Source organism: Nyctereutes procyonoides, unplaced genomic scaffold (assembly GCF_905146905.1).
Source record: "Nyctereutes procyonoides isolate TBG_1078 unplaced genomic scaffold, NYPRO_anot_genome, whole genome shotgun sequence".
NCBI classification, from domain to species: Eukaryota; Metazoa; Chordata; class Mammalia; order Carnivora; family Canidae; genus Nyctereutes; species Nyctereutes procyonoides.
Genome location: NW_026575140.1, coordinates 70,102,082 through 70,118,704, shown reverse-complemented (window position 1 = coordinate 70,118,704; position 16,623 = coordinate 70,102,082). Strand labels below are relative to the sequence as shown.

Genomic DNA, 16,623 nt, shown 5'->3' with positions numbered 1-16,623 from the left:
GGCTGCTCCCACTACAGTCGCAGAAAGCGAAGGACAGGTGGCTTGGTGACTGGTTAGCGGGCAGTACTTTTGGGGAGGTCCAGTGGAAGGTCATTCACATTTGGAGAGGGCTCTTGTTTCAGTTTTTAGGCAGCAGCTGAGGCAGGTGCCAGGAACTTGGCAATGTTGGGTTTGGGGGTGTGCCCAAGATGGGATGTGGGCGTGGGTTGTGGAGGAGGGCCCCGGGAGAGGCAAAAAAGGCCAGACAGTAAGCCATCAATATCTATTTGATGAGTAAATTCAAAAAGGAATGAATTTTGAAGGTAAAATCACTCCCCAATTCTAAGATGAGAATGATATCCTGGGAATACATACTGATGTAACCTTTCTGGAGGGAAACATGATTTCATAATTCATATTTTAATTTTTTTAAGATTTATGTACTTATTTGAGAGAGAGAGAGAGAGAGAGAGAGAGAGAGGAGGGGCAGATGGAGAGGGAGAGAAATCCTCAAGCAGCCTCCCTGATGAGCACGGAGCCCCATGTGGGGCTCAACCCCGGCACCCTGATGAGATCATGACCCAAGCCAAAATCAAGAGTGAAACACTTAACCAACTGAGCTACCCAGGCAGCTCTCATGTTTCATACTTTCATTTTTATTTTTTTAAAGATTTTATTTATTTATGCATGAGAGACACACAGAGAGAGGCAGAGGGAGAAGCAGGCTCCCTGCAGGGAACCCCAGGATCACAACCTGAGCTGAAGGCAGATGCTCAACCACTGAGCCACCCAGGTGTACCATTATATTCCATACTTTTAAATATACTTTGACCCACTAACTTACCTCTAGAAAGTTAACTAATTTATTGTGAATATATACAAAGATCATGAAAATGTGGAGATATTATTGATGATTATACATTTTGGTTAACACTAGGCAGCTATTTTGAAGTGACGTAGAAGAAATTTCAATGACATGAAAAATATTCTTGGCGCGTTGTTAAGTGAGACAGGCAAGTGACCAGTGTTTAGAGTATGTAGGGTACAATTTCACTTTCAAAAAAGAGCGTATATTTATATCTATGTAAATACATATCATCTACCACAAACTGTGAACCATGATTATCTTAGTGGAAGGATTATGGATAATTTTTATTTCCTTGTGATTGCATATGTATTTGACACATTTTACAAGTTAATATTTTTGTAAGCAGGAAAAAATATGGAAAATGCCCCATCCAAGGAACCTGTCCAGACCCAGGATCTACCAGGAGGGTAGTGCTCCCTCCCCATCCTCCTGCGGCTGAAGGGCAGTAGTAGCTAGAGTAACTGGTACTCAGGCCTGCTTTCATTCCTATTTGCTGTTGCCAAGAAGCGCGTTCCGACAGGAAAGGAAATAATTTGCATTTACTGAGCATGGCTAAGTGCCAGACTTTGACTAGATACTTTGTCCTTATTTAATTTTCACACCACCACTGCGAGATACATGTTAGGTCATGTGCCAAGGTCCCCCAGATGGTAAGCAATGGATCCAGCTCCTGAGCCGGGGGGTTTCAGATTGTCACTTCGTGTTGTGGTCTCCAGGCTGCCGCAGAGATTTCTTCTGCACTGTGCCTGCACCCTGGTGACACAGCATGTGGGAAGGGTTCATCTTTATAGCAAAACACAGAGGAAAGTTGACATCTCTTCTAACAAAGACATAAATGTTGACCAGTGGAGCCCTCTATTCATATTTTAACCTCCTAATTATCCTGTGGTGCCCTACGAAGTGGAAGCAGGGGCGTGGGGAGGGGAAGCAGGGAGGAAGGATCTAAGACAACATGACCTTGACTTTACCTGCATGATGTCTCAATACAGTCTGATCAGATTATCAGTGGTGTGGGGGTGCAGGGAGGTGACCAGAATCATCTTGAAGGCCCTTTTTTTCCTTTTTAAAAGATTTTATTTATTTATTAATGAGAGACACAGAGGGAGTAGTAGGCTCCCTGCAGAGAGCCCAATGCGGACTCGATCCCAGGACCCTGGGATCATGACTTGAGCCAAAGGCAGACGCTCAACTACTGAGCCATCCAGATGTCCCCCCTTGTTTTCCTTTTATGTTTTATTGTAGAAAATTTCAAATATGTACAAGAGTAGAGCAAATGGAAAAAGAAATTTCATGTCCTACCACCGAGTTGCAGAAATTATCCACACATACCAATCTTATTTCATCCATGCCCACAACCACTATCTGCATCCCTCCCTCCACACTGTTTTGAAGCAAAATGGGGGGCTCTTTCAAATTGTAGGCTCCTTCTGCTGCTTTTGTAACAACCACATGTTCTAATCAACACAGGGGCAAAATATTATGCATCCCTGGAAATGCTGTCTGGTTGTACTATATTCATCCAGGTTTGCATTTTTTATTTTGGTTCTTGAATGTACAGGCATGCCACATGTGTATGAGCTCTGATAGGTCAGGAGAAATTCCTCCCGGTGCTGCTCCTTATTCCCCTGCCTTTTCTCCAGAGCTTGCTTTTCTTTCTTTCTTTCTTTCTTTCTTTCTTTCTTTCTTTCTTTCTTTCTTTCTTTCTTTCCTTTCTTTCTTTCTTTCTTTCTTTCTTTCTTTCTTTCTTTCTTTCTTTCTTTCTTCTTCTCTCTCTTTCAAAAATTTGAGAAAGAGAGAGTGCATGGTAGGAGGAGGGGCAGAGGGAGGGAGAGAGAGAGAAAGAAAGAGAATGAACCTCAAGCAGACTCCCTTTTAAGAGCAGAAGCAGGGATTCCTGGGTGGCGCAGCGGTTTGGCGCCTGCCTTTGGCCCAGGGCGCGATCCTGGAGACCCGGGATCGAGTCCCATGTCGGGCTCCCGGTGCATGGAGCCTGCTTCTCCCTCTGCCTGTGTCTCTGCCTCTCTCTCTCTCTCTCTCTCTCTCTGTGGCTATCATAAAAAAAAAAAAAAAAAAAAAAAAAAGCAGAAGCAGAGCCTGACTCAGGGCTCAATCCCACGGCCCTAGGATCATGACTTGAGCCGAAATCAGGAGTTGAACACTTAACTGACTGAGCCACACAGGTGACCCTTTCAGAGCCCTTTCTTGACAATTTGTGAAAATCTGTGAGTTGAGAGACATAAAAACCTGTGAACTATGTAGGAGATCAAGTTAGTGAGGGAAAACAGAAGCCATTCATTTTATTATTTTTTTATTTATTCAAATATTCATTCATTCATGTTGGCATGGACTGTGAGTGTGTAGCAGTATCACTCCATTCCTGGGACGCCTGGGTGGCTCAGCGGTTGGGCGCCTGCCTTCAGCCCCCAGGGCCTGATCCTGGAGTCCTTGGATCGAGTCCCACGTCGGGCTCCCTGCATGGAGCCTGCTTCTCTCTCTATGTCTCTCTCTCTCTGGGTCTCTCATGAATAAATAAATAAAATCTTAAAAAAAGAATCACCATGTACCTAGTATATTGTGAATATCTTTCAGTATGTAACACATGTAAACAAGAAACAATTTTTTAAAACTTTTGGTAAAGTCGATTTGTAATGTCAGAAGGTGTCAAGTATCTTGTTCTAGTCTACACAGTTCTAATGATATTTATGCTTAGGTAATAGAAATAATGTTAATATAAAAATGTATCACATAGAAAAAATCCATGTGTATTTGTCACACAGATACACATGTAGTAATCTGCGCATGGATTACGTAATCTACGTACTTAGATTGCATTGTAAACTCTGCAACACGAAAGGAGTGCAGTTTAGACTCTCATTTGCGGGGTGATGCCGCTTGCTTTGCACACCTCCAGAGGGCACTGTTCATGGGGACTCTGACGCACGCTGCAGCCCTCGAAGGTGAGTATTTCACAAAAAAAAAAAAGATCAAAGTGCGTTCCTCGGGTAGTCTGGCTGGATACATTTCACAGGTAAACGCTCTGAAGTTGAGAGAGGTTCATTTACGGCCGGTTTTTAGGTAAAAAGATTTCACTTCTTTTAGGGGAAAAACTGGCGGGAAACGACAGACTATTTGAAAACCACCAGGGAGGAAACGCGTCTTCCCCAGTTTGCCAACTACGGGACACCGTGGAAATTCCACGCTAGGACAGTCGCGGTGCCTGCCGGGAGTTGTAGTGCGGCCGCACCTTCCGAGCGGCGGTCTGGGCAGCTCGAGACTCAGTTTCCCGGCAGTCCGCGCGCCCACGCCGCCGGCGGGCCCGGGCTGCTGCTGCGCTGGCGGCTGGAGAGTGACCCGGTCGCTGTCGGTTCCGGGCGCGGCGATGGCCTCCTTCGTGACGGAGGTCCTGGCGCACTCGGGGAGGCTGGAGAAGGAGGACCTGGGCACTCGGATCAGCCGCCTGACCCGGCGGGTGGAGGAGATCAAGGTGAAGGCCCGGCAGCCAGGGGCTGGCGGTGCGGGGACGCCGGGTGGGTCTGCGGAGGGCCGGGGAGAGGCGTGGGCGCTGAGCGCGGGTGGGGTGTGAGCCGAGTCGGGTGCAGGCTCAGCCGCGAGGAACGCGAGGTGGGAGGGCTGCGGGCTGTGTGGACGGGGGAGCGGCTCGGAGGGGGGCCCCGGCTCCGGTCGGGGGGAAAGGAGGCGCGGACGCCCCGCACCGAGGGGAGGGGAGGCGGTGCCTGGGGGTGCTCGGGATGCTGGGGGGTGCTCGGGGTGCTGGGCGGTCCTGGGGGTGCTCGGGGTGCTGCGGGGTGCTGGGGGGTCCTGGGGGTGCTGCGGGGTGCTGGGAGGTGCTAGGGATGCTGGGGGAGCTGAAGGGTCCTGGAGGAGCTGAGGGGTCCTGGGAGTCCTGCGGGCTCCTGGGGGGAACTTCAGGGTGCTGGGGGGTGCTGAGGGAGCTGAGGTGTCCTGGGCGGGTGCTGGGGGTTGGGGCTAGGGTGCAGATCGGCAGGCTGGGCTCCGGGGATTGGGAGGAAGACAGGAGACCAGCAGGGCAGGTGGGACTGGAAGGTGGGACCCGAGGTGTCCAGGGAGCGAGCATGTTGAAGGCTAGAAAGGGGGACAGGACCACTCCCTGATCTGTGTTCTCCTCCGCCCACTCCTTTTTATACCTTTTGCTGAGGAATAAAATAGCTTTGGGGAGAATTGTTACCATTCTCTCCTCTGAAATTTATGTAGTTCCAGTCTGTCCACATGTTGATGAAACTCTGGGCTTCATCCCCCAGTCGCTTGAGGCTGCTCTGAGTGTTGTAAAACATTCGCAAAGAGCCCTTCAGTGGACCCTGCTGTCTGGAGATTGATACAGACACAAAAAGCACATTGCTAGTCACAGTTTCGCTCTCTCTTGGTATCGTTACCTTGCAAGTATTTGCCCACATCTTTGTTGCTTTCGTTTAAAATTGTGTGCACACCTCTTAAGTCTGGATTTAAGGGAGCAAGTCTGCCACCCTATAATAAAGGCACAGGAAGTAGGTCTTACAGACAACGAGATTTTATAAAAAAGGTTTCCTCACCTGTATGTACTCTTGTTGTGAGCATCTTTTCTTTAATGGGCTTTAGGGTTTTTCACCACTTTTTATTATTATTATTATTATTATTATTTTAAGGATTTTATTTATTTATTCATGAGAGACACGGAGAGAGAGAGGCAGAGACACAGGCAGAGGGAGAGGCAGGCTCCATGCAGGGAGCCTGATGTGGGACTTGATCCCGGGTCTCCAGGATCACACCCCGGGCCGCAGGCGGCGCTAAACCACTGAGCCACCCGGGCTGCCCTTCACCACTTTTTAAATGGTGGAAAGACTATTAAGCTACCTTAGCATGGCACTGAAGGCTCCTACTGTTCTGGACCTTTCACTCAGTTTCCTTCACCAACTTGGATTTTCACCCAACTGGCAATTTATTTCTTCCCTTCTCTTTTCTTTCTTTCTCTTTCTCTCTCTCTCTTTCTTTCTTGATTTTATTTATTTATTCATGAGAGACACAGAGAGAGGCAAAGACATAGGCAGAAGGAGAAGCAGGCTTCCCAAAGGGATCATGACCTGAGCTGAAGACAGACGCTCATCCACTGAGCCACCTAGGTGCCCTTGGCAATTACTTTCTATGCTCCAGACTCAATATTTTTCCTGGTTCCCAGATTTTGCTTATGTTGCTACTTCTCCACCATTACCTGTAGTATTTCTACCCATTTTTCTTTTTTCTTTTTTTAATTTTTATTTATTTATGATAGTCACACAGAGAGAGAGAGAGAGAGAGAGAGAGGCAGAGACATAGGCAGAGGGAGAAGCAGGCTCCATGCACCGGGAGCCCGACGTGGGACTCGATCCCGGGTCTCCAGGATCGGGCCCTGGGCCAAAGGCAGGCGCCAAACCGCTGCGCCACCCAGGGATCCCTCTACCCATTTTTCATGTCCCATCTCAAATCTAGTTTCCTGCACGAAAAAGATCTCCATTTTTTCCTCAAACAAAGGTGATCTCTTTCTCATTTGTGTTTCTGGAGGACATGAACGCTTTTTCTGTATTACATTTTTATATTCTGGTTACTTGACGTATTTTTCCTACTTTATATTCTGGTTACTGAAAGTATTTTTCCTACTTAAAAATAACATATTTGTGGGAAGGCATAATTTTTTTCTGGTATCTTCTAAAGCATTCAGTGCAAAGTATTCAATAATTTGTTTATTGATGAAGCTCAGATTAAATTAGAGTTTTAAGATTAGGCCTTAAAATTTTATAAGCAAGAAGATAGAAATTCGTAAATTGAAGTATACAGATTGTAGATTTAATTTATCCATTTGCTTTTTTCGTTGCTATGTGATTAAATTGGTGGCTACAGTCTGAGCTAGTCTAGTTCAATATGGGAACTTCTGGCTTCCCCCTTTCTTTTCCAGAGTTTGTACAACTTTTGGGCACTGGTGGAATTTGGTGATCACTGTCTTCTTGCATCCTAATAATGCTATAGAATCCTTAAGGGTGAGAGAAATGTGTTTTTCAAGAAAACCATTGGCTTGGAGGAAAAGGGAAGGGGTGTGGGTAACTGGCAAGAAGACTCCCACATGGAGGATTCCTTATGGAAGACAAACAGTGTATTTTTAATAGAGTTCTCCACTCATCTTACTGTAATTCTTCTGTGTTATATTATAGGGTGAGGTGTGCACTATGATCAGCAAGAAGTATAGTGAATTCCTGCCTAGCATGCAGAGTGCCCAAGACCTGGTTACCCAAGTGGATAAGCTGTCTGAGGACATTGACCTGCTGAAATCCAGGATAGAGAGTGAGGTAAAAATGGTTCATTATATTGGTTAGGTTTGTAGGGTGGTGGTTCAGCTTCCTGATTCTTAAGACAATTCAATTCTGTGTGTAAGTTTTCAAGACCTCACTGTCATTGGTAAATGGAAGTTGCATTAGATAATTTTAGAGTAACTTCCAATTTTAAAATAGAAATATTTTCCAAAACTATAGTTTAAATGATTTTCATAGTAAAATTTTAAAGCTATAATACTAATGTCATGCATTTGAATAGCACTTTGTAAATCAGAAAAAAAAAATCTCAGAATTTTATTGTCTTCAAAATAAAGCTGGATCATTTGGCCTTTCTCTTGTCTCTTAGTTTAAAATACTTTCATCTCTTAATGATCAACGTTCTTTTATATCTGTAGCTGACCTCTACACATTCCCACTTCAGCATAATCTTGGTTATTTGGCCTTCTTCTGGAAGATTGGCTTGATTTGCCAATTACAGCCTCTCTGCTTCCTGTCATAAAGCCACTTTATCTGGATGCCTAGAGAATTCTTGCCCTCTTGTACCATGTCACTGTGTAGGGCCAGTGCTTGCTATTCCTATGGAAGGTCTGGTGGGGTTTAGAAATGCTTATCATGTTTGCCAGAGTGCGGTTGTCACAAAAAGAAGTAAACCAGTCTGGAAACAAAAATAGCCACTTTAATTTCAAAAACATTTTTCACATTATTTCACCAGGATTTTTTTTCCTGTACTTTACTTTAAGGAAACATAGTCATTTGAAGAAAGTAGAGCTGATATTAAACAGGTATAATCTTAGAAGCCTTCTACATCTGCTGCTAAATTATTGGACAGGGCTCATTGATACCCCAAATCAAGATGGTGAAGTGTTTTCAAAGTCCTCAAGGAAAGACATCCAAGTCTTTTCTCTATGTGATAGTTACTAAATAAGGAAAGTGAGCAGATATGTTTTTCAAAAGTTCTATATGAAACTTTAATCACAAATGGGGATTTCTAGTTACCTAGAAAATCTGTTTAATAGGCAGTTCATCAATAATTCTGATTAAAGATTTTAATAAAAATAATTTATTACTCTACAACTCTGGCACAGTTCAAATAATACTTTGGAGGTATATTTGTAATGAGTTGATTGATCAGTGAATCAAAAGTGTAATCTTAGACTGTACTATTAGAAATGTACTATTAGAAATGTATTAGAAACGAGAGTCAGGTATTATCTGTACCTTTCCCTAACCAGATTATGATTGGTGAAATTTATTCACTTCTTGTTGTTATTTTGAAAGGTGCCTTGTCTAAATGAGGAGGTTCACGCCTAACCGTTTTGTTGTTGGAAGAACAGTGAAAGAAACAGAGGGTATTTAGCCTTAGTAAGATTCAAGCTAATGGCTGGAGAAAGAGAATGAGATTTATTAGGTAAATATTATAAAGTGATTTATTCAGTCATTTCATATACTTATTGAGCATCTACAAGGTGCCAAATACTGTGGTAGTTACTGAACAAGAGAGCTTTGTGTTTGTTTGTTTGTTTGTTTTTAAAAGATTATATTTATCTGAGAGAGAGTGCATGCATGAGCAGTGGGGAGAGGGGCAGAGGGAGGGGGACAAGCAGAATCCTGAGCCGGGAGCCCGATGTGGGACTCGATCCCAGGACCCTGAGATCACGACCCATGCTGAAGGCAGATGCTTAACCAACTGAGCCACCCAGGTGCTCCAGCGAGAGTTTTTTTTTTTTTTTTTAATTTTTATTTATTTATGATAGTCACACAGAGAGAGAGAGAGAGAGGCAGAGACACAGGCAGAGGGAGAAGCAGGCCCCATGCACCGGGATCCCAATGTGGGATTCGATCCTGGGTCTCCAAGATCGCGCCCTGGGCCAAAGGCAGGCGCCAAACCGCTGTGCCACCCAGGGATCCTTCCAGCGAGAGTTTTTATTTCAAAATGTGACTCTCATGACTAAAATAGTATGATACACATTAACTAGAAATAATTCAGTTACAGGGGGAGAATACAGCTAATTTGGCTTCCTGTAGGAAGTACTATCAGACCAAAACCTGGAGTGATAGGTAGTTAGACAAAGAGGAGGGAAGAGTATTTTAGGTGGACATAGGGGACAGCATTGCAGAGACATAGATGTAATGGAGAGATGTTGCTTTTGGAGAGCTGTGGTGATTCCCCATGACTCATGTTCAGAGAGGAGTGTGGTGGGAAGGGACACAAGAGAATAGAAAGGTAAGCAAAGACCTTGTATATGGTTTAGCAGTGTGGACATTATCTTGATGTCTCTGTGGAAGCCATCGAGGATTTTAAGCAGAGTGATGACATCAGGTTTGGATTTTAGGAATCCCATTCTGCTTGCAGTTTGAAGAAAGGATGGGGGCCTACTCTCAAGTCAAAGGCAATGAGAATAGAGAGGAGGATGAGGATGAATTCTAGTGACATTTAAGAGATGGGATCTTTGGGACTCGATGTGGGGAGTGAAAGACGGATCTCCAAGGATCCAAGGATCATGGAGAACAAGGTCATTGATATGCCATTCCCTGAAAGAATCTAGAGAAGGAGTAGTAGGTTTTCGTGGGGGTACCTGTGGGATATTCAAACGGAGCTGCACGGTTGGAGTGTATTAAGATGAAGGCTAGACTTAATGAAAAGAGAGGAGAACCTGGGTGGCAGTGTCGGTTAAGCATCTGCCTTGGCCTCAGGTCATGATCCCAGGGTCCTGGGTTCCTGAGATGGAGACTTATGTCTGGCTCCCTGCTCAGGGGGGGAGTATGCTTCTCCCTCTGCCCCTCCCCATGCTCATACTCACACTTGCTCTCTCCTCTGTCTCAAGTAAATAAATAAAATCTTTAAAAAAGAGAGACAGACAGACCTTGAAATGCAGCAGCTCAAATAGCTTTTGAATTGTAGTCGTCTAGGCTTCCAGGCTGATTCTTCACAGTTCTCAAGAACTGTGAAGGGATGTGAGGTGTTTGTTTGTTTGTTTTTTTAAGATTTTATATATTTATTTATGAGAGACACAGAGAGAGGGGCAGAGACACAGGCAGAGGGAAATAGCAGGCTCCATGCAGGGAGCCCAATGTGGGACTTGATCCCAGGACTCCAGGATCATGCCCTGGACCGAAGGCAGGTGTTAAACCGCTGAGCCACCCAGGATCACTGGGATGTGAGATTTTAATCTACTTGCAGGTTAGCCTGTCACAATTTCATGGATGCTACTAGAAGACATGAGACTCCTTGAGTAAGAGATGGACAATTGATTACTCACAGCAGTGGGCAGACTGAACATTTTGTACAGAGGTTAAGAACAAAGAGGGCACACATCTGTTTTCTTGACTCAGACTTGGAAAGGGTGCACATCTCTGCTGCTGTATTTCATTGGTGCTGCTTTATTTCATTCCCATGGTCACATTCCATTGGGAGAGGCTACAGCATATAGTCTCATTGAGTAGCCCTGTTACTGTGGGAGAATGGAGAAATGGATTTTAGTCAACGGTTTGCATGTGCACGTCACCCATCCATACATGTGTTTGGAGCTTAGGAGAGTAATGGGACTTGAGATAGGAGTCCTTAAAAGCAGAAGCCATGAGCCACTGATTGTCCAGAGAGAATTTATAGAGCAGAGTTTCTCAACCTCGGCACTGTTGATATTTGGGGCTGGATAGTTCTTTGTTATGGTGGACTATCCTCTGCATTGTGGGGTATAGAACAGTATCTCTGGCCTCTACTCACTAGATGCCAGTAAACTTCAGTTGTGACAACCTGAAATGTCTCCAGACACTACCAGATGTCTCTGGGTCCTTGGATGGGAGGGAGGCAAAAAAAAAAAAAAAAAAAAAAAAAGGAGAAGGAGAAAGATTGTTTTTTGAGAACCACTGGTTCAGAATAGGAAGAGGGTCAGAGAAAGAGCACTGTCAATATGTATGAAGTGGTCAGAGGGAAAATGAAGTTCCCCAAAGAAAATGGCCAGAGAACTAGGAGGAAAATCAATGGAGAAAAATTTCAGAGAAGGGAAGGAAGTAACTGTACTGATATATAGTTAAACACTGATGTTGTGTGCTTTGGATTTCACAAGGAGTTGATTGGTGTTTGGGGCACTGTTTTGTAATAGTTTTGATGGAATGATGCGGGTAGAAACAAGATCTTGGTGAATTGTAGAATGAAGGGGTTGAGAAAGACAGTATGGATCATTCCTTCAAGAAGCATTTTGTGAGAGAGAGGAGAGAAATAAGGTAGCCACTGAGAAATAGGGGGTTGCTGAGATGGAGGAAGTTTTTCTCAAAGATGGGGGAAATTTTAGCGTGTTGAAGCCCGAATGAAGAAGCCTTGCTGTAGTGGGTATTCAGTCAGTGTATATTTCATGAATGAAGAATGAATAGGAAGAGGTAAGGATATAGAAAATAGGAATCAATAGTGTACAGTTCCTGAAAAAGGGAAGACAGAATGGGAGGTGGCTTCTGATTCAACATAAAATCTAATAGTTAGAGCTCTCAGCTGTAGAATGAGTTGTCACTTGGCAGTGAGGATACCCCTCTAGTCATCCAGGTGGATGGATGAGCTCTCTGGTGAAAAATACTGCTTAAATTAAGGATAGGTGGTAACACGAGCCTATTATGTTCATGGCAGTGGGTATTGCTGCATAGGATAATGGTTTGGACTAAGTGGACTGGACCGTTTAAGATCTCTTCCTAATTCATTGTGATTTTTTGTTGTTGTTATTCCTATCTTAACCAGCATTTAAATTTCAGCAAGAATTATGTTCACATAATAAAGCTTATTGATTAGCCATAAATGTTTTATTTCTTAGATATAGTATAGCTTAAAAGCACTTATCTTTGATATGTGGATTAGGTTCGCCGGGATCTTCATGTATCAACTGCTGAATTTACAGACTTGAAACAACAGCTGGAAAGAGACTCAGTAGTCCTAAGTTTGCTTAAGCAGCTGCAGCAGGTCAGTAAACTCAACTCAAACTTCAGTGTTTTGCTGGTGAGAAAGTCATTTTTTTCCAATTGGTCTCATTATTAAATGTGTATCCCCCTGATTCTAAGGTATTTTTTTTTCAAATTTTAAAAACAAATAAGCAACAGACTTGAAATTATAGGATGTATAAAACGAAATACCTAATGACTATGCTTATCGTTTTAGTTTTCTGCTGCTATTGAAGAATATAATTGTGCATTAACGGAGAAGAAGTATGTCACTGCTGCTCAGTGTCTGGAAGAGGTACTAAATGCTTTCTCCACAGTATAAGCAATTAGCACTGTTCTGTTCTTGTTTTTAGTAAATTTTGTGTTCCATGTATCCCTTATCATTATAAAAATATATTCTCATTGCCCTGAGTCCAGATGGAATGTCTAACGATGATTCCATTTCATTGCCAGGCACAGAAATGCTTGAAGTTACTAAAATCCAGAAAATGCTTTGATTTAAAAGTGTTGAAATCTCTCAGCATGGAGCTGACAATACAAAAACAGAACATACTTTATCACCTTGGAGAAGAGTGGCAGAAGCTGATTGTATGGAAGTTCCCGCCATCAAAAGGTGCTGCTGACCTCAGGTGGACTGCTTTGCTTAATCTGCCTGAACCAGTGTGGCCTCTGAATATGTTCTAAATATTTTATATTGGTGGATAAGGTTGTTTCATTTATCAGCCTGCATGGACTCCTCTGTTCTGCAAAATGCTTGTTAGGATCAACTCACCTGGAAAATGTGTCCTCACTTTACTTTCCTTACATCTCTTTCTCTATCCTGGTCACGAGGAAGGAGCACAGGAGGGGAAGATGATTGGGTGGATGGGATTCACGTGATGAGGGTGTAGTGGAGGAGGTGGTAGCAGTTTAAGACCACACAGTTTCCACTGCTTTGTAGGTATACCCATTCCCAATAGCCCTAATCCCAGCAGTTTACCTTGGCTAGAAAGCTTTGAAAAGCTCTTCAACCATTTTTTCTCTTGGTGAGGAAAGAAGACAAGACTGGGGGGGGGGTCGGTGGGGGGGAGATGTCAGTAGGACAGGGGTTTGGTGCAGTTTTTTTCAGTCCTTTTCAGTCCTTGCAGAAAAAAATGGCAAAATCATGACATAGGGGGTGCTTTGCAAGATGAAGAAATAGGATTATTTTGGTCCTGGCTTTTGCTTTATGCTGCTTGGCTCTCAGCCTCTCTGCTCACTTGTAGGTATGAGTCTTCTTTGATCTGCTCTGAGAGTATATATAAAGGACATGCCATTATACCTGTTATATTTTCTAGCATTGAATCTTGAAATTTAGTTTGTTTCAGTCTACCCACCCCTTTTCCATATCCACTTGGGCCTCCAGATTCATTGAATATGTGTGCATATATATAGACACACACACGTATGTATTTTGGACATTTTGAAGGAAGTAATCTAGAAAATTTTGGGTATATTTCCAAGTGGACTTTAAAATTAAGAGAAGATAGCAGTCATATAATTCTTTGTTAAAATACACCCTTGTAATTAGGCAGGGTATTTTCTTTCTTTACTTGGTAAAAAGAACATTAAAGAGATCCTAGGGATCCCTGGGTGGCGCAGCGGTTTGGCACCTGTCTTTGGCCCGGGGCACGATCCTGGAGACCCGGGATCGAATCCCATGTCGGGCTCCCGGTGCATGGAGCCTGCTTCTCCCTCTGCCTGTGTCTCTGCCTCTCTCTCTCTCTCTCTCTCTCTCTCTCTCTCTCTCTCTCTCTGTGACTGTCATAAGTAAATTAAAAAAAAAAAAAATTAAAGAGATCCTAAGTGAGATTAGGACCCCACTCGTCATTCCTTTTACCTCCATTCAGTACATGTATAATAAACAATTTATTTAGGCACATCATTTTGCTTTTTCACTTAGTTTGATTCTTTGAATATACCAGAAAGTCATTTCCTGTTTTAAAGTGATGCCAAGGACATGTATGTCATAATTAAAATTTGGTTGCATTAGAAGTGTATTGTAACAAAACCACATATTTAGGAATCTCAGTAGAGAATGACCCCTGAGGAATAGAAGTGAGAATATCTTGTATTGCTGAGACAGCTGATGTTTTCCCCTTTTTCTTAGATACCAGCAATTTGGAATCTTTCCTACAAACAGAACTTCATTTATGCATTGAACAGTCTCAGAAAGAAGAGAAGACCCCTGTGCCACCAATCAGTTCTGTCCTGTTGGCATTTTCTATTCTTGAGGAGCTACAAATGAAGCTTAAATCATTTGGTAAGGCATACTATGTTGTTTCATTTTCATGAGATCTCAGAAGGTTCAGTGTTAAAGGAATGACAGAGAGGTTTGTAAAGTTATTCTCCAGATAATATTGATGATGAAACCTAAGGTTTGGCTTTCTGATTCATCAAATGGAATTCTTATAAATACTACCCATTTTATTAAAGGCTTGGATCCTTTCTTGTCTCCTTTTTTCCTTTCTTCAAACCAGCTACTGCTATTTATTTAATTTGACTTTTTGAATGATTTAAATAAAAATCTGTAGACAGCCTGGGAAACGTCAGTGGGAAAACCTGCAGTGCATAATGAGTGGTGTGTGATGTCACAGTATAGGTATTTTTATTATTAGGTTCAAAGATCTTTTTTGATATGGTGGGGGGGCATGCTTGCTTTTTAAAAGTTTGTTCCAGTGATTTCTGATGAGTGTTCACACAATTTTTCAGGTCAGCTGCTGCTGAAGTATATCCTTAAGCCTCTGGCATCTTGCCCATCCCTTTGTGCTATTACAGAAAGGCAGCCTAACATCATTATTATTCGTTTTGAATCTGTAATGACTGACTTGGAACATCCGTCACCATCTGAAGTTTTTGCAAAGATCAAACTGGTACTGGAAGTGCTCCAGAAACACCTTCTAGGTATGTAGCCCCATGGTAGTGCTTTTGTATTTTTATATTTAGGAAAAGGCAGTATTGTTTTTAAAAGTAAGTAATATTTTAAAGTAGATAAAAATGCCCCCAATCTGAATATATAGAGGATTGGAGGGGAGTAAATTATGCCACAGGAGTAAAGTCATCACCTGCTTACTTCATGCCCTGTTTTACATTCATTCTCCTCCCTGTATTGAAAATAGGGTCACCAGTGCTACCCCAGATTCTGCATTTGTAATATTTAGTTGAATTCTAGGATATATTTCTCTCACTGGACTTCTAGTAATGTCACATTTTGGGACTTTTGCTTTAATTATGGGAGAAGCAGAGGTGAATTAAGTACGGTTTTTTGGTTTTGTAGAGAGGGAGAGAAAGAGAGGTGGGGAAGGGGCAGAGAGAGAGAGAGAGAGAGAGAACTTAAGCAGCTCCACTCCTACTCAGTCTTCTAACCCTGCCATCTCATGACTGGAGCAGAAATCAAGAGTCAGACACTTAACCAACTCAGCCACCCAGGCGCCCTGGACCAAGTATTGTTTTACATATTTCAATAGGAAAATCCCCATTAATCTGATAGAAACAAACTAGATTTAACATAAGAGATTACATTCCATCTTAGCCTATTTGTTAGATCTTTGTATATTCACAATTGAAATAGCCAGTTTCTGTATTGCTTTGAATAATTTTTTTGGTTGTTATACTATTAAAAATAAAATATTTCTGGTATTTTAATACTTTTTAGTTATTTGACTTACCTTTTTTTTTTTAAAGAATTATTTATTTATTTAGACTTAAGCTTTTCTCAGTTGTCTTACTGAATAGTTAAACTTTCTTGTTGTAGAAAAGAATTTTAAAATGCTCTTGGTGTTTGTATGCCTTCCTGGTGGTCATTTAATTTACTTATTTATAAAATAACTTCTGTGTAAAGAAAGGAATTGGTTCTAGTTTTAACAGTAGTAGAGAAGGAAAAAAAAGTCTTCAGACTTGTATAAACTGCAGAAATCCAAGGTATTTTTCTTGTGCCTTCAGTTAGGGACATAATGCATAGGTATAAACAAAGTTGTAAACAAAATATCCAAGGACTGGAAAGAACCAGAGCTCTCCAATGCTTGAATATCCCCTCTGACACTCTGGTCAGGTCCGTGGTCACAGAGCCAACCTGAGCACTGTTAATGAGGGCGAGGTCCCTTCTTTTTGTTGCATTCTCTCCTGCCTCTGGGAAGCTCTCAGTTTTATGGAGTTTTTGTTTGTTTTTTAAAAATCATGTCTCCTGTATCTATAGTAAATATCATCAGCAAAACCTCCATTTTGCAAATTAAATCAAGGTAATTGTTTTAAAACATTTGTTCAAAATACGTTGCTCTGTAATGCCTGCTTTACTGATGCTGTTTCTGTTGTGTGGAGTTGTATAGAACACATCTAATTCCTATTACACATGATGGACTTTTAAACTCTTTACAGTAGATGTTACTTCCTCTGTATCTTATTACCAATAGAAACACCCTTAGGTGTTTTTGAATGATGTAGTTTTAAGTTCTTATTTTCGTTGCTCTTCTGTAAATATATTCCATTTTTTCTATGGTCTTATTAAAGTGTGGTATTCAA

The 16,623-nt window shown here is 42.3% G+C and overlaps 1 protein-coding gene across 2 annotated transcripts in view; it reads left to right on the top strand.

Annotated features, from left to right (window-relative positions):
- Positions 1 to 4,142: 4,142 nt before the first annotated feature.
- Positions 4,143 to 16,623, top strand: part of ZW10 (zw10 kinetochore protein) — a 31,076-nt gene continuing 18,595 nt past the window's right edge. The window contains exons 1-7 of one of the 2 annotated variants that reach the window (XM_055306406.1): positions 4,143 to 4,331; positions 7,045 to 7,179; positions 12,008 to 12,109; positions 12,305 to 12,382; positions 12,541 to 12,700; positions 14,216 to 14,368; positions 14,818 to 15,009. In XM_055306406.1, coding sequence (XP_055162381.1) covers positions 4,227 to 4,331; positions 7,045 to 7,179; positions 12,008 to 12,109; positions 12,305 to 12,382; positions 12,541 to 12,700; positions 14,216 to 14,368; positions 14,818 to 15,009 — 925 coding nt within the window. In that variant the 5' untranslated portion in view covers positions 4,143 to 4,226. The remainder of the gene's footprint in view (positions 4,332 to 7,044; positions 7,180 to 12,007; positions 12,110 to 12,304; positions 12,383 to 12,540; positions 12,701 to 14,215; positions 14,369 to 14,817; positions 15,010 to 16,623) is intronic. The other variant, XM_055306407.1, reaches the window with a different exon arrangement.